Source organism: Pteropus vampyrus, unplaced genomic scaffold (genome assembly GCF_000151845.1).
Source record: "Pteropus vampyrus isolate Shadow unplaced genomic scaffold, Pvam_2.0 Scaffold36, whole genome shotgun sequence".
Classification (NCBI taxonomy): Eukaryota; Metazoa; Chordata; class Mammalia; order Chiroptera; family Pteropodidae; genus Pteropus; species Pteropus vampyrus.
Window position 1 is genome coordinate 12,238,090 of NW_011888817.1, and position 21,415 is coordinate 12,259,504.

Below are 21,415 nucleotides of genomic sequence, written 5' to 3' on the forward strand. Positions count from 1 at the left end.
CCAACCCAAATAGGGGTTTGGCAGGGGGACAGGACCAATACTCTGCCAGTAGCAGCCTCTCCGGGACACCTTCCGGCACAGGTCTGGGGCTGAGCCAAGCCGAGCAGGGAGTTCCCCTTGAACACTTAGCGGGAGGCTGGGTAGTTCTGGTCCCCTCCTCCAGTCAAGCCGGTGATGGCATGCAGCTGGCTAGCTGCCTGCCTGGGTAGGGGGCACTTATCCCGTTGCACCTGGTAGTAGAGCCAAGAGCTGCAGGAATCCTGCCCTCCCTGGCTGGGATAGGAAGGAGACCAATCTGGTGGAAGAGATGGAGACACAGGTGAGGAGGGCAAGAATGGCAGACGGCACAGGCCACAGTGGCTCCAGATCAGGAAGTTTTATTGCTGACATGCAGGAAGAGTCCCCATGTAGTACAAAAATATGTCTTTATACAAACTTTTTTGTGACTTTTTCTGTTTTGTTTTGTTTCTTTACAATTGGACTTCTCTCAGCGTGTGACACCCAGTGAGGGCAGACCCAACCTCCTCTCATTTGCTTTGTTAGAAATGTAATCAGACACATGGGTTGACCTTGGGAAGGGACCACTGTCTGATAGGGCTTTGCAAACCTGGAGGATATTGCTTTGAAAAGGAGAAGAAAGACCACACGTGGCAAGCAGGCCTGGAGGGTCTGGGCTGACTGCTGGGCAAGGGGCACAGTGGAGCCCCTCACAGGAGGACAGTCACAGGGGCTGGGAGCCCTGGGCTGGACTGCATTTCTACTCCCTTAGGAGACTTCTTTTTGAAATAAATATAGAAAAGAGGGCATCCCCAACCCCACAGCACGAGACCTGGCTCTCAGTGGCCAGACAGCTGACAAGAGGCAGAGCTTGGTGCTCAGGGGAGTAAGTGCTGGGCTCAGGCAGGCTCCCTCAGACCCACTGAGGCAGAGGCACGGGGTGCCCAAGTGCTGAGATGGGGGCACAGGGAGGAAGGGGTGTGGGCAGCCCTGCTACTGCTGGCAAGAGGTGGCCCCATTTTTTCCAGATGGGGAAACTGAGGCACAAGGAGGTTTGGGAACTTGCCCAAGTCTCTCACAGTGAGTCAGCTTTTGGGGAGGGGAGCAGTTCACACTGGGAAACAGGGTCATACAGACTGCGGTCACCTTCCCACTGGGGAGTAAGGACAGGCAGGAAGGGCCTGAGGGCCCGGGGCTGCCTGGAAGGTAACAATCAGCCTCTCTTAGGGGGTCTGGTGGGGAGGCCAGGGGGAGGCCAGGGGAAGGTCTTTGCTTGGAACTGGGCAGGGCCAAAGTCCAGTGAGGATCAGTAGACGGGAAGGGCATTCTGGTGAGAACAGCATTTCTGGCAAGACGGGCATCCACTTCAAAATCTCGGCTCAAAAAGGGCAGCAGGGCTGTTCTCAAGCCAGACAGGGCCCCCCAGTCCCTACTACGATTCTCCCCACGAGCCTTGCAGCCCCCACAAAGGACCCGGCCAGCGCCTGCTGGGAAGAGACACCATATCTATTATGAGGCAAGGACAGGTGGGGAGATACCTCCATCACTCTCTGAATACAGACTGGGGTGTGGGGAGCGAGAGGGCGTGTAGCCAAGGCCCACCTGTTCATGGCCAGCCCAGTTCACCCCTCCCCAGCCCAACCACCAGGCACCCCATTCACATCTCAGTACCGCGGTGAGGGGTGGAGAAGGAAACCAGGGTTAATGCAAGTGTACAGCACCTCAGAGGAGCTACTGAGATGGGAGAAAGAGAACCAAGTGGAGAAAGGCCGCCCCCATCACCAGAACTAAGGGGGACTGGTGGGCTGGAGGTGGAGAGGGGCCGGCAAGAAGGGGCTTCTGAGACTGGGAGCGAGGAGAGGGCCCATTTGTGGGCTGTGGACTCACTGCTGTCCAGCCAGGCTGGCTGGGGGCAGGGAGTGGCCAAGAGCGAGCCACCTAGAGATGGGAGAGAAGTTGGTTTCAGTATAAAAATAAATATATTTGAATTCCGCTTAAGATGAGGTGAAGGTTTTCCAAAGCTTGGACTGAGGGGCCTGGGGTTAGAAGGGGAAAGAGGAAAACTGACAGTGGGAGGGGGCCTGGGAGAACAGTGGGGAGCGGGCATTCGTTTTGGGAGCCAGCAGCGAGCTGCACTTTCAGCTTATTCGGACTGTGGGGAGCAGGGCGGCTGGGCGGGCTCCCTCTTCCTCCCTCTCACTCAGTCCAGAGACAGCATGGTTAAAGAGGCAGAGGTAGATTAAAACGTCATGATTAAAAGCAGATTAGTTATCTAGGCTTCTCAGATTAAAAAACCAAACAATCAAGCAATCATTCCAAAAGGTAGCTTTGTGGTACCTCTGCTGACCCCACGTGTGACCTGGGCTGTCCCTGCCTGTCCCTGCGGCAGCCTGGGAGAGAGTTCAGCACTCCAGGGCCTAGCTCCACAGCCGGGCGTTGGCTGGGGGCCAGGAAGAGGTGGCGGGTGGTGCTGGCGCCCCTGCCTGAGGCTGCTATTTCCGTAGGCAGCGCTGTGCCAGGATGGCTGCGTCCAAGGGGTTCATGGGCTGTGCATCGTGGCCCAGCCGGCGCACCAGTGGCGCGCTGCCAAACTGCCGCTTGGGTACCCAGCTCCGGGCCTCGTGTATGGAGCTCTTCTCTTCCGCCAGCAGCAGCTGCTGCCGCATGTAGTTCTCAAACTCATACTGGGAGCACTCCTCTGTCACCTTTGCCTGTGAGGCGGAGAAGGACAGAGAGAGAAAGACAGAGATGGAGAGAGAAGAGCAAGGGAGTTAGTGTCAGATGGCCTGGCTCGAGAAGCCCCCTACTTCCCAGGCACCACACTCTTGGCCCCAATGTAGCTAGGTGGCAGAGAGTGTGGGTCCCTGAAGCCCTCCAGCCAACCTGGACCTCGCTTTGCTGGCCGCCCTGGGTATCGCTTCAGCTGAAGCACAGACCTTGATCTGAGCCAGATCCCCGCTTCTTAACTCACTGACTTTGTGAGAGGTCACATTATCTAAGAACCCTTAGCTTCCTCGCCTGTGGAGTGAGACAGTAATCTCCCCTTGCCGTTCTCGAGAGCCTGGCAGGCCAGTGCAGGTCAAGTGTTAAAAGAGAGGTCTGGGGCTGGGTGCTCAGCACCAGGGTGACCCTGCTTCTTTATTTTGCCCCACGCCGAGCCTCCTGGAGTGGCCCAGGCACACAGTTAACAAACTCAGGTCCCTGTGCTCATCAGCAGAGGGGGAAAGCAGAGCCATGAACTCAGACTTGGGTTCAAGGCTCAGCTCTAATAGTCCCAACCTGTGTGACTTGGGGAAATGATTTTTATCTCTCTGAACCTTAGTTTCCTCTTATGAATGAGGATAAGAACACAGGCCACACAGGATTGAATGAGATGTGCTGGGGTGGGCATTCCTTGTGTACTAGTGATGATCATTTTTAGCTGCTGCATAGTCATGCGAGGGGTGGGAGCTGGTGGGGTGGGGGTAGGGCCTAGAACTGTCTCTTCTCAAGGGCCAGGAGGCTCTGCTGTGTTACTCCAGGGTGGGCCAGAGAGTAAGGGTCCTTACAGTGTCCCTTCCAAGGGCTTGGCCAACCTCTGCCCTCCAGGGGGCACCCTAAGATCACCACTAGCTGCTCTCTAGTGCCCAGGTGTCTGCCCCCACCCTGGGCCCAGCACTTTCTCCAGTGCAGAGAAGAGGGGAAGAGAAAACTGGGAGAAAATGAATCATCTGAAAAATGAAAAGCAGGAAGGTTGAGAGGGAACCCTGTGAGTCAGAGGGGCAGAGAAATGTGACTGTTTATAAAAGTCTGACACGTGGCAGAGCACTCGGGTAGTTAGAGGAAGCTAAGAGAGGGCCCGGCTGGGTGCTGTGGGACCTCCCTGCTGTGGGGTCTCCACCTCAGCTGCCCCACAGCCTTCTCTCAGGCCACAGAACCACCAACTAAGCCAGACACAAGGCAGGCCCCAGGCAGCTCAGGGCGAGGACTTAGGTCTCCCTTTTCTACTCCAAGGACTGGGGACAAAGCGGAAAAGGCCCTGCAGCCTGCCGGGAGCTGCCATCTCTACCCCTGTCCCACCTGCCCTGCTCTGAGTGGTCCCTGAGGACCTGGGTAACGGCCTGTCTGCCCTTCCCAACTCACCTCCTGGGAGCTGTCTGAGTTGCTCATTTGGTCATCGATGTCAGGGACCACTTGCAAAGGCCCGCTCAGAGATGACAGGGACTGCCTGCAGGGGAGGCAGACACGTCAGGTTGGCTCCAGGCAGCCCCCAGCCCCTGCTTCCCAGAAGGGCCAGGTCATCACTGCTCTAAGACTTGGCTGGAGCCAACAGATCTGGGCTGGGTCCCAGTTCAGCCCCTTCCTGACATGATCGACTCTGCTTCTCTGAGCCTCAGTTTCCTCAACCAATAATGGGAGTCAAGTTCTACCTCACAGGCTACGATAAGAACTCAGTGAGATAATGCCCATCATTGTTGGCATCAACTGGAAGATGGGAGGTGCTCGACCCTGAGCGCAGCTGGCACCCTCTTACTCTGGCCCAAGGGGAAATCTGGAAACCTGACTCTGCCTGGGAGAGAAACAGGCCCAACTTCGGGCCACTTCTCTGGGTGGGAGGGCAGAACCCAGCCCTGCGCTGGCCCAGCACCGCTCGCTTACCATGACGCGATGATGGCACTGAGTGCCTCCAGGACATCAGTGGCGGCCAGGCGCTGCTGGGGGTCAAGGACCAGCAGTTTCCGGATGAGACACACAGTGTTCTCAGAAACCCGCCCATCCCTGATTCAGAGAAGAAGAGGGTGAGGGCTCAGGAGGCGTGGGCTGGTGCTGGGTCTCACGGACCCAGGACTCCAAGCCTCTCTGCGCTGTTTCTGCCCCTCCCCAGGAAGGCAGCACTCACTCAGGGATGGTGTACTCAGCAGCCTTGATCTTGCGGAAGAGCTCCTGTGGGATGCTGTCGTAGAAGGGGAACTGGCCGTAGAGCATGGTGAAGAGCACCACACCCAGGGCCCACATGTCACTCGGCTTTCCCCGGTACGGCCGGCCTGTGGGCACACAGACACACGCACACTCAGCACAGGGCTGGGAAAGAGAATGGCTCTGGGACTCCCTCAGCTCAGCAGCCACCTGACTGAAATTCTACACATGGGGCCCCTCCGCTTTGCTACCTCATTTCTGGTCACCCTGCCCCGCTTCCTCCTAGAGCAAGCCACACCAGCTCAGTTCCTGGAGCTTTTGCTCATGCTCATCCCTCCTCTGCAGGACGATGCCCCACTTGGCATGACCCGAGGAGAAAGGATCACACTTGGCCTTGTGCAACCCATTCACCTATGGGTGTGCCTCCTACCTCCTCCTCAGAGCACCAGCCCTGCTCTGCCAGACTGTGAGCTCCTGGGCACTGGGCCTGTGCTATGGCCCCAGCACGCAGCAGAGCGGCTCACAGAGCAGCGTGTGTGTGGAACAAAGAGCTAACCGGCTCTGGACACGTCAGACTGCCCTCTGTCACTCTTCCCTCACAGCACTTAGCACAATCTGAAGATCCTCTTCTTTGTCTGTCTGTTTACTCCCCATCCCCCTCACTGGAAGGTACGTTCTCAGATGCAAGCACCTCTCTGCTTTGCTCACACATGAGCCTGGTGCCTAGCATGGACTCTCACATTTGCTAAATGAATGACTATCCAGTTAAGTAAACGCTCTGTGCTAGTTCCCTTATCTGTGAAACAGAAGGGAGTGAACATTTAACTGAGTACTCACTTCGTGACAGCACTGGAAAAAACATTCATCTCATTAAACCTCTACCACAACTCTATGAATTAGATATTTTCTTTTTTCCCAAAGAGTGACATGAAGCCCGGGATGTAACTTGTCTAGGGTCACACAGCTGACTGTAAAAGCCCTGCTCTTCTCATGTTCAGGGCAATCCATCTATCCACTCATCAGCGTTAGAGCTCCTCCCACATGCCAGCCGCTGCCTGACCCGCTCCAAACGTAAAATATGCCACAGCACAATGCCAGCCCTTCGAAAGCCTCTACCCACCCAGTACCTAGCACAGTGTCCTGTGTGTACACCGCGGGCTCCGGGGCAGCCGGATCCCTGAACATGGATCCCTGAACACAACTCGGCTCTCCATGGTGTGGTGAGACACTGCTGCGTACCTGGCAGCTCTCAGACAGCTATGATCCCTCCTCTGGGTCTCAAAGCCTCCTAGGTGGCTAATAATGCCTCTGGGGTGGGGGATGCTGGTTCTGAAGGGCTCACCAGATCCACTGAAGGTCAAGCAGCTTAAGGGGGCAGGAGTGTACAATGTGCACGGGGATGCTGTTTCAGGACTTAGCCTGCGCCTTCAGAGTACCACGGACCTTCACCAAGCCTGTTTCTTCATCTCTAAAGTGAGGATGATGAGATGCCGCTCTCACAGGGCTGCTGTGGGGAGTAAGCTTCAGCCCTAGCTGGTGCAGCAGGCAGTTGTATGGAGATGAGCCTCTGCCCAGCCTTCCCCAAGGCTTCATGGCCCCTGCCCTTTCCAACCCCCAATGCCAAAGAGCAGCTTGGGGGGCCCTGCTCCACCAAGTGGAGCAACCAACACAGAGTCTATGGGGCCACTGATCAGTACAGTGCCTGGTACTTGGAAATATGATTGGTAGTTAATAACTACATACTTATTTATTTTGTGTATTACCTGACTCAGCCCCACTGGAAAGTCAGCCCACCATCTGTGAGGGTAGGGATGTTTGTCTGCCTGTTACTGCTGTATCCAAAGTGTCTAGAACAGAACTTTGTATCTGGTTGGCTCTCGGTAGGTAAATACCAGCAGCCGGGGTCCCCAACCCCTGGGCCGCGGACCAGTTCTGGTCTATGGCCTGTTAGGAACTGGGCCACACAGCAAGAGGTGAGCGGCGGGAGAGTGAGCGAAGCATCATCTGTATTTGCAGCTGCTCCCAGCGCTAGCATCACCGCCTCAGCTCCACCTCAGATCATCAGGCATTAGATTCTCACAGGAGCACCAGTCCCTGGTGCCAGAAAGGTTGGGGACCGCTACCAGCAGAATGAATGAACTAAAGAACAAAGGGAGTGATATATTTGAAATGCAAATCGCATTGTGGCACACACTCAGTGAAGATCTGTTCGATTCCTTTCTTTTGAACTTGAAGTAAAGGGTGATAATTTCTTAATCAGACCTCCAACAGGCCTTGTGTGGTCTGGCCCCTGCCCATCCCTCTGGCCTAGAACCAAGCTCGCTTTCTGAGCAGCAGCCACAAGGGCTTTTAGTTGGTTCCTTAAATATGCTGTGATGCCTCCGACTAGTCACACCCCCAGTGGATTCCTACTCATCCTTACGATCTCAGCTCAGATGTCGCTTCCTTGGGAAAGTCCTTCAAGTGCCCCATATTCGCACTCACAGAAATCTTTCTTTCCAAACACTGATCTGAGAGAGTAATTAAACATGCACTGGTGTGATGATTACTGTCTTCATCCTCCATAAGACCTCAACTTTGTACCCAGAGGGACAGTACTGGTTTGGGCCACCACTGAGGCCCACAGATAGGGTTTGCTTACGAGATCAGATGAGATCGGTCACGTTCAGGGTGGCATGGCCGAAAGATAGGGTTTGCTGAATGAAGGAGAGGCCGCAGGGCCTGGCTGTGAGACGGCCCGGACCGCTGCCTTGCACACCGCACCTACCGCTGAGCACGTCTGGACTGATGTAGGCAGGGCTCCCCCTCTGGTCCTTCAGCAGGTCCCCCTCGCTCACGAGATGCTTCCCGAGGCAGAAGTTGGTGATGGTTATCCTATGTGTCCTGGGAGTGGGAGGGAGAGAGAGAATACACCTTGGTGTCTGTCCCCACAGGCACCCCTGCTGCCCTCATCCCTTGTCTAGAGAGCAAAGGAACATGCCCACGTCCTTTCTGCTTCCTTTGTCCTCACTGCCTTCCCCATGGCAGTGTGGGGAGTGCCTGGGGTGCTGACACTGGCCAGTTAGTCACCCTTGATTGCCACCTGCTGAGCTGTCTCGCAGGGCTCTGAGTCATGCCGACCAGGTGAGGTTTTAGGGGAGCTCCCCTAAACCTGCCACCCTGGGTGACTTCAAGGCCCTTATTTACACATGAGAAAAGGAGACCCAGCAGAGCTTTGGAGCCTGATTCTTCTGGTCATCACCACTGTCATTATCAATCATCATCACTGACAGTGCTAAAAACCAATGTGTGCTGAGCACTTAGTAGGGGCGGGCCCTGGCCTCAGTGTCTGACGTGGACTATTTTCATTCACTCCTCACAACAAATTAAGAGGGAGACTTTCTCATGCCCCATTTCACAGATGATGCAACTAAGCCACAGAGAAGTAGTGCTAGGACTTGCCCAGGGTCACACAGCTAGTGAGTGGTGGAGCAGGATCCAAAGCTGGGTCTGCCTGACTCCAGAGCCTGCCCTTTGGACTGACACCAGCCGGGTGCCCACTGTGTCCCTGGATAGTGCCCAGCCCCTGGCTTTCCTTTCCTTTCCATCAAAGCTGACTCACCCTTGTCTTGTACTTCATACTCTGCCCTGACTTAGAAAACCAGATCCCCACCATGTGAGAGTTGTGCTGAAGAGCAGCTTGAGCTCTGACCTTTTAGGAGGCTCACAATGGCGGCAAAAGGAAGTGGCCCCGAAAAGACGCCTTACACCACACCTGGGGATGTGGGGGTGGGGAGAGCAGGAAAGGCTTATCGGCCCTGTAGGAGATGGCTAATGAGGAAGGGTACCTCTCTGCCAATGGATGAGCAGGGGCCACTGCCCGGCTCCCATGTTAGCCTGTTGGCAGAGAAGCCACGGAGGATGACAGGAAACGAAGCTACACGAGGGGCTTTGAGCTGCCTCTCAAGGGTGGAGAGGAGGGTCAGCTCAGAGGTGCAGGGTGTGTGGGGCTGAGGTGGAATTCCCCAGGAGCTGCGTCCAAGAGGCTCCCAGAGCCCTTCAGCTATCTTGGGGAATTCTGCTGGCACAGGGCTTGGTGCAAAACAAAGGCCAGTCTGTCCTCTGCATTCCAAATGGAAATGTCAACTCTCCTCTCCATACAGGCTGCCCTGCAAGATGCCACAGAAATCTGACCAGTGGCCTCAGGGCAGCTAGAGCCTGAGAGTGCAGGCCAGGGGTCTTGGCCAAGGATCATGGGCACATCAAGAAGCGAACTGCTCCAGCTCTGAACCGCCCATGTCATTGTCCTGAATGAGGGACTACTTAGGCCTCTGATCCGCAAGGTCCCCCCAGAGCAGAAGCACTGTATTTCCTCCCCTTGCTCAGATGGCCGCTGCAGCTGGCAACAAGACATTGGGGAGAGTCTGGTGGGCTTGGGAGTCAGATTCCTGGGTTCCAATCCTGCCTCTGCCATTGATGGGCAGTGTGGTCTTGGGCATGTTATTTAATTTGTTGCTAAACCTCAATTTCTTCATCTGTAAAACAGGGAAAGTATTAGCACCTAACTCCTAGGACTGTGTTGGGATTCGACAAGATAAGAATTTAATCCCAGGGAAAGCTCTGAGCCCGGGGCCTGGTGAATAGTCACTGATTACTAACTGTGAGCTTGGATTAGGATGTCATCCTCAGACAGCAGGCACACCTGGCAGAGGCTATCAACAGGAGACATTGGGAAAGACATCATCTCTGAGACAGCCAAAGAGAAGTGCCACATTGTGACCACAGGCCCTGGAGTGCACGTGCAAATATGGCTGAGCCTTTCACTCCACTCCGTGGCAGGACTTGACAGCTCTCTGTATAGGGGGCAGGGCAGTGGGGGCTGAAAAAAAATCGCTGAGAATCTGCAGGGCTGGCAGCAGGCCCACTTGGCCTGCACTGCTCTGCCTGCTAAGGATCCTGGAGTCTCTCCCACAGGAAACCACACGGTCAGCTCCAAGACCTCCTGAAGCTTGGCGACACTCCCCTGCCCAGCCACCACCGCCCAAGTTGGCCGGGTAGCACACAGATTCCCTGGGAGTCCAGACCCCCCAGGCTTGTCCTGGCAGGAGGGGGTGAGGGCAGCCAGGGATGAAGGGAGGGAGCTCTGTGTCAGCAGGATCTGCTCTGAGTGAGTCACTCTTTAGCTATGGCCCTTTGGGCTACCACAGTGTTTTTCTCCTTTTCTAGGAACTTGGTGTGCAACTTGCCTACCCAAAAAGAAAGGAGGAAGAAGAACCCACAGCAAACCTCACATAACCCCAAAAGGGGATTTCAGATTTCAACCCTTGCCTTTTATCCAAAGCAGGATGAGCTTGTCATTGCAGCTGCCTCGCAAACACTTCTCCCCGTATCCTCCCCTGGGAGTGCTCTGTTCTGCTGTGAGGACTAGACAAAGGCCTCCAGCTTGTCCGCCTGCCTCTCCAGCTGGAGTTAGGGCCTGGCCTGACGGGCAGGAGCTCCTCCAGGTGGCCTCTCGACTAGGAAAGGATGAAAGTGAGGCCCTGAGAGGAGAGGTTTGCCCAACAGACACATGAAGAGCAAGCCCTGGGCGCTCAGCGTGGGTCTCTCTCTACCACACCACCCTGCCCCGTTCCAGAACATCCATGACTCAAGTGAGGGGTGGCCAGAACCTCTGTCTGCCCCAACACAAAAAAGGGATCGGATTAAACGAGTGCAGCCAAGATGTAGGGTCTGAATGAAGTACTGGCGCTCTGTAATCCGAGGAAAACACGCACACGTGCACGCACACACACAGGAGAGCTGCTGCAACGACGCTGGTGTTACTTAGGAGAAGTGTGACCTCCTGAGTACCTTCCCAGAACCTAGGGGGCCTGGAGAAGTGAGAAGTGAACCCACCACAGAGACAGAGGCCTGGAGCACTGGCGTGGTCTTGGGCAGGAGTACCGGTTGTGCATTCCCATAACAACCCTCGAGGTGCTCTTTAGAGCCAATGAACCGCTCTGGGGACAACTGCAGAGGATGGGGACTCTGCAGCCACATGGCCTCAAGTGCTCAAAAAATGTGCCCTTTCTTTGTGAACAGTAAGCCTGAAGTCCAGAGGCGGATGATGACCAGCCCAACATCCCACAGAAGGTCAGGGACACTGAGACCACTTGCCCTCAGGGCTGGGATGGTCCCTGTTCTCTGCTACCTGCCCTCCTCATGCAATTCAGAGCTGGGGCTGATGCGCCCTGGGCCCTCACCACCGGCATCCTCATCAGCCACTCAATATACAGCGGGCCTCATCTCCCGAGGGAAGCGTGTGTACAGGCCCTGGCTGGTCTAGCATGGGGGTGCGCTGACGAGGGCTGAACCCTGTGAGGCAGTTTCACGTCTTGGGTCAATCTTGGCAGGAAGGTATACTCACCTCTACGCTTACAGATGAAGAAATGCAAGCTCAGAGAAATGCTGGGTACCATAGCAGCTCCACAGCACATGAATGAATTAGTCAATGGATAAATAACCCAACAAACACTCTCTCAAGTCGCAAGGGGTAATTAAGAGGCAGTGCTGGGCTGGGAGCCATGTCTGACCCCCAAGTCCTGCTCCTCTAGCTTCCCTGACTCTCTCATTCAGCTAGTCAAGGGTTCAAGTATTTCTATTTTCTTCCCTCCTCCTGGCCGAGCACAATAGGGTCAGGTTTTCATCACTTCACTTCTCAGGCTGACAAATCTTTACTCATCCTTCACAAATTGACTCAGACGGCTGAATCGCTGCCCCGCTTCATTGGCTCACAGCCCTCTGCACACTGGTTCTCAATACAGTGATATCTGCTTTCTGGTTGGTGCTGCAGCCCATGGTGAGCTCCGGGAGACAGGCTGAGCCACTGAGGTGCAGCAGCATCCTCCCATGGCCTCTCAGGCTGGCACTGCAGGGTCTGGTTGGTGCCCCCACGCCCCTCCCCAGAGGCCCATCTCCCTGCAGCTTCTTTTCCTGTGACTGCTGTGGCTTTGGCCACTTCATTGGGACAGTGGCCCCCCTTGGGTGGGTGACCACATTATGAAACAAATCACCCCCCACCACAGTACTTCTGCTGAGATTTATGCTGCCTGCCATTTGTAAGCCCTCCCGCCCACTTCAACACCTGGAGGTGAGAGGGAGGAGAGCGTGAGAGAGGCTCAGGGAGAGGGGGTGTAGGGGATGTGCCTTTCCTAGCGCTGTGTTTCTTGGATCGTGGCGTACAGAGTGAGCCCTCCTCCCATCAGTCCTTGGCCCTTGCATGGTTGATGTCCCTCTACCGCTGCCCTAGATCACTTGGAAAGGGCCCAAACCCTCTCCCTGAGTGGGGTGACAGCTTGAGACTGGGGCCTCTCATGATCTCCCTCTGCCACTGCTTCCCTGGGGTGCTGGGGTGAGTTGCCCAGATCTCATTCAAGATTGAGGCATTCTCTCTCTGCTGCTGGGAGTATTGGTTTCTGACTACTTATAGCTGTGTCCTTCTCTGGAAAGTCACCTAGGCCTTGCTTAAGGATACGCCCCACCCCAGGCACAGCCCACATTCAGTGGCTGGCAGCAGTGAAGATACAGGGCAATATGCCCTCTTGCCTTGATGTGGGACATTTGAAGGGGTATCTAACTCTCGAGCTTTCTAGGCTGTGACCCTATCAGGGCAGCACCACAGTTCACCTTCTCCATCTGCCCAATCCAGCCCCCTCCTTCCCAAGAGCAATCCCCAGTACACCTCCTGCACGCACATCCGAGTCTGTTTCCAGGAACCTGGCCTATGATACAGCCTCATTTTGCTCATGTCATTCCTTTATCCATCTGTCCATTGTTTATAGTCATTTACTGAGTACCTAGTAGGCATGACCAATTAATGGACTCGGAAGGACTTCTGAAATCCATCCCAGAACTCTCTGTCTGTGGCCTTTGAAACTCCTTCCTAGCGAGCACCATGTTCCTATGTGGCATTAGACAGAAGCAGACATCACATCCCCGCCCACTGGGATTCTTGGGAGAAGTGGGCTGTTTTGAGTCAGAACCCCCATGGGGGTAGGGTAGTCGCAGCATGTGACCTGTTCCAACTCTAAGATGAAAAGCGGATCTTACCTCTTATTGAGCACCATGTTCCCAAGCTTCAGGTCCCTGTGCACAATGTTTTTCTGGAAGACAACAGGCACATGGTTTGTACTAAGGGCCGGGGTTGGTCCCAGCCTGTAAGATGTGGCTCTCCAGGTGTTTGGGAAGGCAGGAAAAAGCTCTGTGACATGTCTCTTCAGGCTCTTGCCTTCATTTGTAAGCCATAGACAGGCCAGGACCATTCTAAGGGCTCGTCAGTGTACGGATGGGGTGATAAGTGAGTGCAGGCAATCTCTGTCTCACTCAGGGCAGTTTGCCAGCTCTTTCTCGCCTCAGAGCAGCAGCCAACGGGGGAAAATCAGTCCTCTCTCCACTTCTATCAAACATCCCATTTTAGGGAGGTAGACAGGGTAAAGGGGGTCAAATATGTGGTGACAGAAAGAAATCTACCTATGGGAGGTGAACGCATAATGTAAATATATATATGCCTTACTGTTAAAAGTGTACAGCTGAAACTTATTGGATTTTTTAAACCAATGTCACCATAAAAAAATTAATTAATTTAAAAAAACCCCCAAAGATCCCATTTGAAAAACAAAAAACAAAGAAACTAAGCATCTGTCTGGATCTGGGGTCAGAGATGAACTCTCATGACTGGTGACTAAGTACAGCAGGCTCGGCCCACAGATGCTGTATGCTTGGAAGAGGTGCTCCTAACCTGGACTCGGAGTACCTGATTCCCCCAACCCTACAGAAAGCTCAGAGACAGGCTGTGGCCACCCCCCAGTGGATATTTCACAGTTGTAGCTCAAGCTGGGAGCCTCATTTTTAGCCTCTCAACTGAAAGGGAATCACTGCGCTGGGTCCTGCTCAGCTGCCCGTCTGGGAACACCGTCCCCAGGATCGTGCTGAGGTCTGCAGCACTGTGCCTCATCAGGTGCACATGTCATCCAGCCACTTTCCTTCTGGATACTTCTAGCTGCAAAGCACACCTGGATGGGGGCAGGACAGAGCTGCTTCCGCTGAGCAGCAGCAGGAGGAGTGGCTTTCTGTGGCACATGGGGCCCACGGGCCGCTCTGTCACTGAGGCCCAGGAAACTCTGGAGCCGGAGGAGGAGGGGCTGCGGTGCTGCAGAGCCTCACCTGGTGCAGGGCTTCCACCACACGCACCACGTCGTAGAAGATGACCACGGTCTCGCGCTCACTGAGCCTCTTCTCCTTGATGACGTAGTGCTGCAGGTTGATCAGATCAGCGGTCTTGTCGCTGAAGTCGTGTGCACAGAGGCAGTCGAGGACAAGGCAGATACGCTTCTTCATCTTCTTAACCATTCGGCTGGACTCTGTGTCCTCAACGATTTCACAGGTGCGGTCCTGGGAGGCAAGCGGGGAAATGGGGCTTGCTGTGGGCCCAGCAGGGCTGGGGCCAGGCCTTTGGGACTCCCCTCTGGAGCTGGACACGCAAGGTGATGAGAGAGCCTGGAACAAGCCCGCATGCATGTGGGCAGTGAAGGCCTGAGGCCTGGGTAGCATGGACCGTGGGGCGCTTGGCAATGCCCGGCTTCCCATGTGCCAGTGCCAGGCCCAGCCAGGGGCCGAGGTTGAAGTTGCTCGGGTACAGGCTTTATGCTTTGATCTTAATGCAAAAGGTTCGGATCAGGGATGGGCATTTAAAGCCAAAGGGCCCCCTGAGCCCAGTGTCCAGGCAATAAAGCCAGGGCCCTGGGCATCCTCCCCTCCAAGGAACCCCAGGGATTCCAGCAATGACCATTCTACACTTCCTTCCAACGTGCAAGATGGTGAAGTGTTCTGTGTCCAAGACAACTGCTTCGCATGGAAGCTGGATTCCTGGGCAGCCATGTGACAGTAATTAAGAGTATGGCTCTGATCCCTGACCGCTGGGTTTAGCCCCTGGCTCTACCTTGTCCTAGCTTTGGGACCTGGGGGCAGGTCACCTAACCTCTTCAAGTGTCTGGTTCCTCATCTACAAAAGGGAGCTAGCAACCCCTACTTCACAGGTTATTGAGAGAAGAAGACAGCCCGGAATGATGCCAGTCCTGCCCCTGCCAGGGCTCAGTGGGTAGGCACTGCTACCAACATGGCGGGTGCGAGCTCTGGACCCACTTCCTTGCTGAAAAGGTATTTAAAGTAAAACAAAAAAACAGGTACAACATGGGGACTTTCATCCAGTCTGAGGATGCCTCTCAATGTCATCCCCAGTAGGCTGATGGTCGTGGTCACCTCTGGTCGTGTCTGGGGAACTCCTGGGGATTGCATATCCACATTTCTCCTGAGAGCAGGCTTTTATTTTTTCTTCCCAGAGGCCCAGCACAGTGTCTGGCACACAGATGACTCTAGAAATTCTAATAACCCAGGTTCTCCTACTCAAAATCACATAAGCCAAGGCCACGTTCTGGAAGCTATCAGGAGTGAAGTACCAAGAAATCACAACCAGCCTCAGCTTGACTTCGTGTTTAAGGGAAACACTGATTTTCAGAGTTGCCTAATAATACTCTGAGTTAGCTGCCTCTCACTGCACATCTCAGAATAAAGACCATGGTGGGGTGTATGTGTGAGGGTGGGAGGCATTTTTATTTATTTTAGGAATCAAGCTGACAAGGAGTTTTTATTGCCTGACATAACAACGGTGATGAGAGTGCCCCGGTGCAGCTCGCTGCTTTCTACACTCTCATTCACTGTCCCGCCCTCTTTTTGAGGTGGGCATCATTATCATTACCCCCATTTTACAGGTGAGGAATCTCAGGTTCAGGGACCTGAAGTGACCTGCCTGAGGTCACACAATCTGAATCCAGGGCTGCTGGCTCCCTGACACCATGCTACCTTTCGAGTACCAGGTCCATCCGAGCAAGGGGGAACCCTGGCCAGCACATCTGGCTGAGGGCACTGCAGAGGCTCAGCTGGGGTCCTGAGCAGGAGGCCTCCTGGGCACTCTGAACCTACTTCTTCACTTCTGGAGACACAATTTCAGTTCTGCCCCAAGGAGGGCTCTTTTCAGGATATGAACTGCTAATTAGTACCTTTCCTAAGGGACCTGGAACATTGGAGCACAGGGGCTCAGGGACAACTGCCGAACAAACTGAAATGCCCGTAGAAGGCAGGACTGTTGGTATCAAAACAACTGAGGTGGCCCCAAGTGCCCATTCTCCCTCGCTGGCCTCCCTTCTACCTTGGCCTGGCCAATTCCTGAAAACGCAGTAGTAAGAGTCTGTGTGTCTTTAAATGACTTTCTGCTTTCCTCTTTTCTCGGAAAAGTGGCCCTTCAAAGAAAGGCTGTAAGATGTGGACTGTGTGCCTTCCCACCAGGCTGTGATCATCACAGCAGGAGCACTGCAGCAGCTGGCCCGGCCCGGCATGGCCTCCAGCCTACCCGGTCCAGGAAGTCCTGATGCACCCAGCAGGCAGGGATGCCAGGGGGTCGCATGGGTGAGCTGCTCAAAGTACAGATGTGGACCCAGCAAGTAGCCAGCCCAAGGTGGAGGGACAGGGGGAAGAGGGGACAGGCAGCCACTCACCTGGAAGAGCCCATGGTGGTGAACCACGCCATCCTGCGTGTGGAGGAGGGAAAGCAGAGAGTACTCGGTGTGTAACAGCATCTTGCCTTGCCTTTCCTCTTGGCTTTCTATTCCTTGGTCCCCCCTCTCCTCAAGGGTAAGGATCTTTAGGACGGCACACACATAAAAAAAAAATAACCCCCCAAATCCTTACTTTACAAAGTAGAAGGAACCGAACAGGAAAAGCATGGGGTTCACATTCTACCATGCAACACTTGCACACACACTCACACATGCACATACGAAGTGAAACTGTTTTTCTTAATGTGACAGCTATGTAATTTATGCACAGATAAAGCTCTTTAAATCGGGAGTTGTGCAGAGTGAGGCTGTGTGAACTTGATTGCCTCTCAGGAAGAAATGGTGCCACTCTTGCTCACAAGTGGTGTAGGTGTGAAAGTGGAGAGGGGGAGGAGCTGGGTTGGCAGGATGGCCCTGGGTGCCCAGCCACCCCCGCCCCTGGTGCCTCACTTACCTTCAGCTGATAGAAGTCATCTGTGCCATCTTTCCTCGCCAAACACTGCACGATGCTTGGCACCGGTGAGTTACCCAGACGGGGACCTATGGCACAGAGAGCAGCTAGCTTACTGTTCAGCAGCCTTGTCTGTCACGGCACCATGTTCACCATGTGGTCTTTTGGCTAGTTCGTTTCTGTAGGTGGGCACCACAGTTCACGTCCACTGAACTCTCCCCTCAGAGTCTCTGGGTGGAGAGTTCTCACAGTCTCCTCTCCAAAAATGGAGGGTATGTGTGCATCTGCATGATGTACACCTGGCTTTTACAGGCATGTTTCTCAAAAACAGGGATTTTCAACAGTGGGAGCAGGCTGGAATCTCTGAGGAGCATGTTAAAAAAAGAGCTCCCGGCTGCAATCTGGCCCCTCTGAATGAGCAACTCCAGGGTGAGAATCCAGGAAAGTATAGCTGGAGCAGGTTCCCCTGGTAGTCTGATACAGCCTCCTGGCCCTGGTCCAAGTACCAGCTTTTGGGAACTTCTATATTTCTAGAGCTGTATACTGCTCATTGTCCTGTGACAACACCCTCAGCGCCCTGCCTGAGCTTTCAGAGCATAAATCAGATAATGTTACCATGTAAATGCACTGCTAAAAAATCTTTAACAGTGCCCAACTGCTCATAATATGCAGTCAAACCCCGCTTTGGCCTATAAGGTCTTACATGATTTGGTTCCTGTCCATCTCTCTAACTGATTGTTTCTCCATCTCTCTCGCCATACTCCAGCTACACTAGCTTCTTAATTCCTAAGACATTCAGCCCTTTCCTGCCTCTGGGCTTTTGCACTTGCTGTTCCTTCTGTCTAGAATGTTTTTCCCCTGCTAGCTCCTTCTTACCCTTGGTTGTCAGCTCAAAGGTTGCTTCCTCATACAGAATCTTCCTTGTCTTCACTATCTGTAGGCCCTTCTTACTCTCACAGAATCTTGTTTACTGACTTCAAAGCACTTACCACCCCCAGCGGTGATCTTGTGTGTTTACTCTCTTCTTTTTGCAACTAGAATGTTAAGTTCCATGAGGGCAAGAACTTGTCTGTCTCATTCACTGCTGCATCCCTGCAGCACAGGCCTGGCACGGAGTAGGCACCATTGACTACTTGCTGAATGGCTGGAGCTGGGACTATCCTGTGCCTATAAGCCCAAGATGCTGTCTCCCAGCAAAACTCACACCTGGTCTCTGGCTGCTAGGAAAGTTGGGGTCCTCAGAGCCCACCCTAACTACAACCCTAAGCATAAGCAATCTGGACTTGTTGGGCTTCTAACATCATGCAGAAAGGCCCTGCTGCTCCTCTAGACCACTGGGATCACCCGATTCTACAAAATTTCTGTGACAATTTTACAAGAAGTTTGGGGGCTCTACAAACACATTGTGAAATTAATAGTGCCCTCTAAGAATGGCCCAAGAAGTGTCCTGGATGACGGCCCTTGGCTTCTAACACAGCTTGTGTGATTCTCGAGGGTGGCATCCTGGGGAGTACACATAGGATGCCCTGAGGGAAGACACAGTCTAGCTTTCAGCTGAGAATGATCTAAGGCTGGTGCAGCTACAGCAAAAATGACAGCTCTTGGGACGGAGCAACCTCAGGCTACAGATCTTCTACTGGCATACACAGAATCCAGTTAAAGCGGTGAAGCTGGGCCAGGCCGAGGGTTGGTCAGGACTCTACACTGTGGTAGGTGTGATGCTTTATTCTGCTTTTCTGCTGTTTAGACTGTGCACACCAGTGCATCCTGCCCCTGCCCCCAGCACCCCTACTCACCCAACAGTTAGAAGCTTACCCAGGATGAATGGTCCAGCTCTCTTAGCATTATTTCCGGAAATCCCACTTCCTAGAGCCTTTGCCCTGGCCGACGTTTCTCCAGCTCCTCTGTCTGATGCTCTCCGCTTCATTCTCAGCTCTAGACAAGACAGAAAAGAGCTCTTCTCACTGAGCAAGTCAGCGAGTTTCCTTACGTTAACCCAGACTCCAAGTCTCTGACTTGAGGATGCGTCAGACAGCTGTTGCTGCTGTTCCCACTGCTGCTGCCACCTCCTCCCGCTCCCAGAGGAGCACTGAAGGTTCCCAGTGACAAAGAACCATGGCTCCTTTACTTGAGATTAATTAGGGGCTCAAGGTGGGTGTACTTTAAGACAGCATGTATTGGCCACAGAGGTGGGCAGCCAGCTTGCCTCAAAGGGGCCAGTTAAATGCAGAGAGGATGACACTGGGCTTTCTGCAGATTAAACTGGGGCCCCTGAGAGGCCACCGCAGAGACGGAGAGGAGAGCCAGCCCTCTCTGTGACTTCCTAAAGTGAGGATTTCCCCCAAAATACCAATAGCCAAGTGGCCGGAGGTGCTAATTTCTGTGTCCCACTCCATCCCCAGTGACTTGGCCTCAATCCTATTTGCCATGTGTTAAGGGGCTGTGTGTTTAGACCGGAAATGGCATGATGAACATGAGGCCCAGGGGATCCCTCTGCCCGTGAAGTATGTGGATGACTGCCTTGAGGATCTCCTCTCTCCAACAATCCTTGGCTCTTAGGTCCTCTCAGTCGGAAGAATACCCCAAAGTTGTCAAGTGGGGTTTTGCTTTCTTTCCCTTTTCTCCTATTTTCAAAATTTTCTTTAATTACTTTAAGAAAAATATATATTATGCATTTAGGACACAGTTAAAGGATACCAATGGAGCTTGTGAGCACTTTGATCTGCCTGGTAATCCCTATCTCCTCCACGGTAAGAATAAAAGGTGGACACGCGAGCCAGACTTCAGAAGACATTAACCTCCAGACATGGATTTAAGAAAAGAGTCACTCCTTCCAGCTCTCTATAGTTAACACCTGGGAATGCAGTGTCCCTGAGGTGGAATGGGGAAACAAATGGACACAGATGAGTTCTACACAGAGAAGGAAGAGGGTCACACAGATGCCTGAGGAAGGCTGGCTGCCCAATCCCAAAGAAGGCCCCTGGCCCGGTGTGGGTGGGGGGTCAGGGGGCAGTTCCCTGAGGTGGTGATACTAGAGTGGGCCGCAAGGGGCCAAGTCATTCCAGGAGTAGCGACTTAGATGAGCGAATGTACAGAGGTAAGAAATGACACATAAACAAGTAACTCCAAGCAGTTTGTGTCGCTAGCGTACACAGTGTGAAACAGGCAATGGAGAGAGCTGACCCAGAGAAGGGGCAAGGGCCAGATCCAGGGGGCCTGATGGCCACATCAGGAGTATAACCTTTACCCTTTCACAAAGGGCTTGGGATCACTGAGCCCCAAACTTCTGTAATTTTTTTTCTTCATACAAAAGTAACTGGCATTCCCTGCAGAAACATTAGAAAACACAGACATGAAAAAATAAGGAAAAAAGGTACCCGGATGTAATCACTGTTAACATTCAAGCAGAATTTCCTGTGTGTATGTTTGTATGTGTGTGTGCTTACAGTCTGCATTACAAAAATTTGAACCACTCTGTGATATCATTTTGTAAGCTTCTTTTTCTCCCACCTAAAATACATTATGAGAGTGAATGTGAACTACAGTTCAATAAATCCATTAACAATAACAACAACAACAACAACAAAAAACACCATTGTTAACAACTCTGAATGACAATATTCTTCCGTAGGATCATTTGAAATAGCTACAGTCTCCTTGGAAAAAATATATCACAATTTATTGGATCACACCCCTATTCATGGACATTTAGATTCTCTCCATTTTTTTTTGTATTTTTACTAACAGTTATGCACATACAGCTTGGCAAACTTGTATTTCTCCCTCAGGATAAATTCCAAGAAGTGCAACTGCAGGGTCAAATGGGATGCACATTTTAAAAGATGTTTGACACACACTGCCAGGCTGCTCCCAGGGAGGCTGTGCCAATTTATATCCATTAGTGGTGTGGGCGAGTAAGTCTCAGGACTATATTCTTATTTTTAAAGACTGCCAATTTGATGGGCAATAAAAAGTATATCATTGTTTAAATTCATAATTCCTTAATTATTCATGATGTTGAACTTGTTTCACATGCTTACTGGTTGTATGTATTATTTTTTAAATGAATTTCCAGTTCATATTCTTTTTCCATTTTTTACTGCTTTGTTTGTGTATTAGTCTTGATTTTTCGAAACTCTTTATATATTAAGGCTATAACTAACATAGGATGTAGTTTTTCTTAATATTTTAACTTTTTTAAATTAAAAAAAGACTAAATGTTTATGTAATCAAATAGTTCTCCTTTCCTTTAGTTTGTTTTTGCTGTCACTCTTGGAAGGTTGCCCCTACTGTGAGAACAGGGACACTAGTTAGGTTAAATCTTCCCAGGCTGCCATTCTGGCCCTTATTCTAAACCCTAGGGGACTGATTCCATGCAGTGGACTGGAAAGCAGGAGATGGCTCGATGGTACTTCTAGTCCAGGCCACCCATCAAGCCTCAATT

General features: G+C 52.8%; 1 protein-coding gene across 2 annotated transcripts in view; it reads right to left on the reverse strand.

Annotated features, from left to right (window-relative positions):
- Positions 1 to 356: 356 nt before the first annotated feature.
- Positions 357 to 21,415, reverse strand: part of STK40 (serine/threonine kinase 40) — a 39,348-nt gene continuing 18,289 nt past the window's right edge. For both annotated transcript variants that reach the window (XM_023529387.1, XM_011357995.2), the window contains 10 exons: positions 18,787 to 18,906; positions 16,975 to 17,060; positions 16,461 to 16,604; positions 14,074 to 14,301; positions 12,961 to 13,013; positions 7,661 to 7,776; positions 4,877 to 5,021; positions 4,636 to 4,755; positions 4,120 to 4,204; positions 357 to 2,708 (listed from right to left, as the gene is read on the reverse strand). In XM_023529387.1, the coding sequence (XP_023385155.1) occupies positions 2,490 to 2,708; positions 4,120 to 4,204; positions 4,636 to 4,755; positions 4,877 to 5,021; positions 7,661 to 7,776; positions 12,961 to 13,013; positions 14,074 to 14,301; positions 16,461 to 16,604; positions 16,975 to 17,060; positions 18,787 to 18,906 (1,316 nt within the window). In that variant the 3' untranslated portion in view covers positions 357 to 2,489. The remainder of the gene's footprint in view (positions 2,709 to 4,119; positions 4,205 to 4,635; positions 4,756 to 4,876; positions 5,022 to 7,660; positions 7,777 to 12,960; positions 13,014 to 14,073; positions 14,302 to 16,460; positions 16,605 to 16,974; positions 17,061 to 18,786; positions 18,907 to 21,415) is intronic.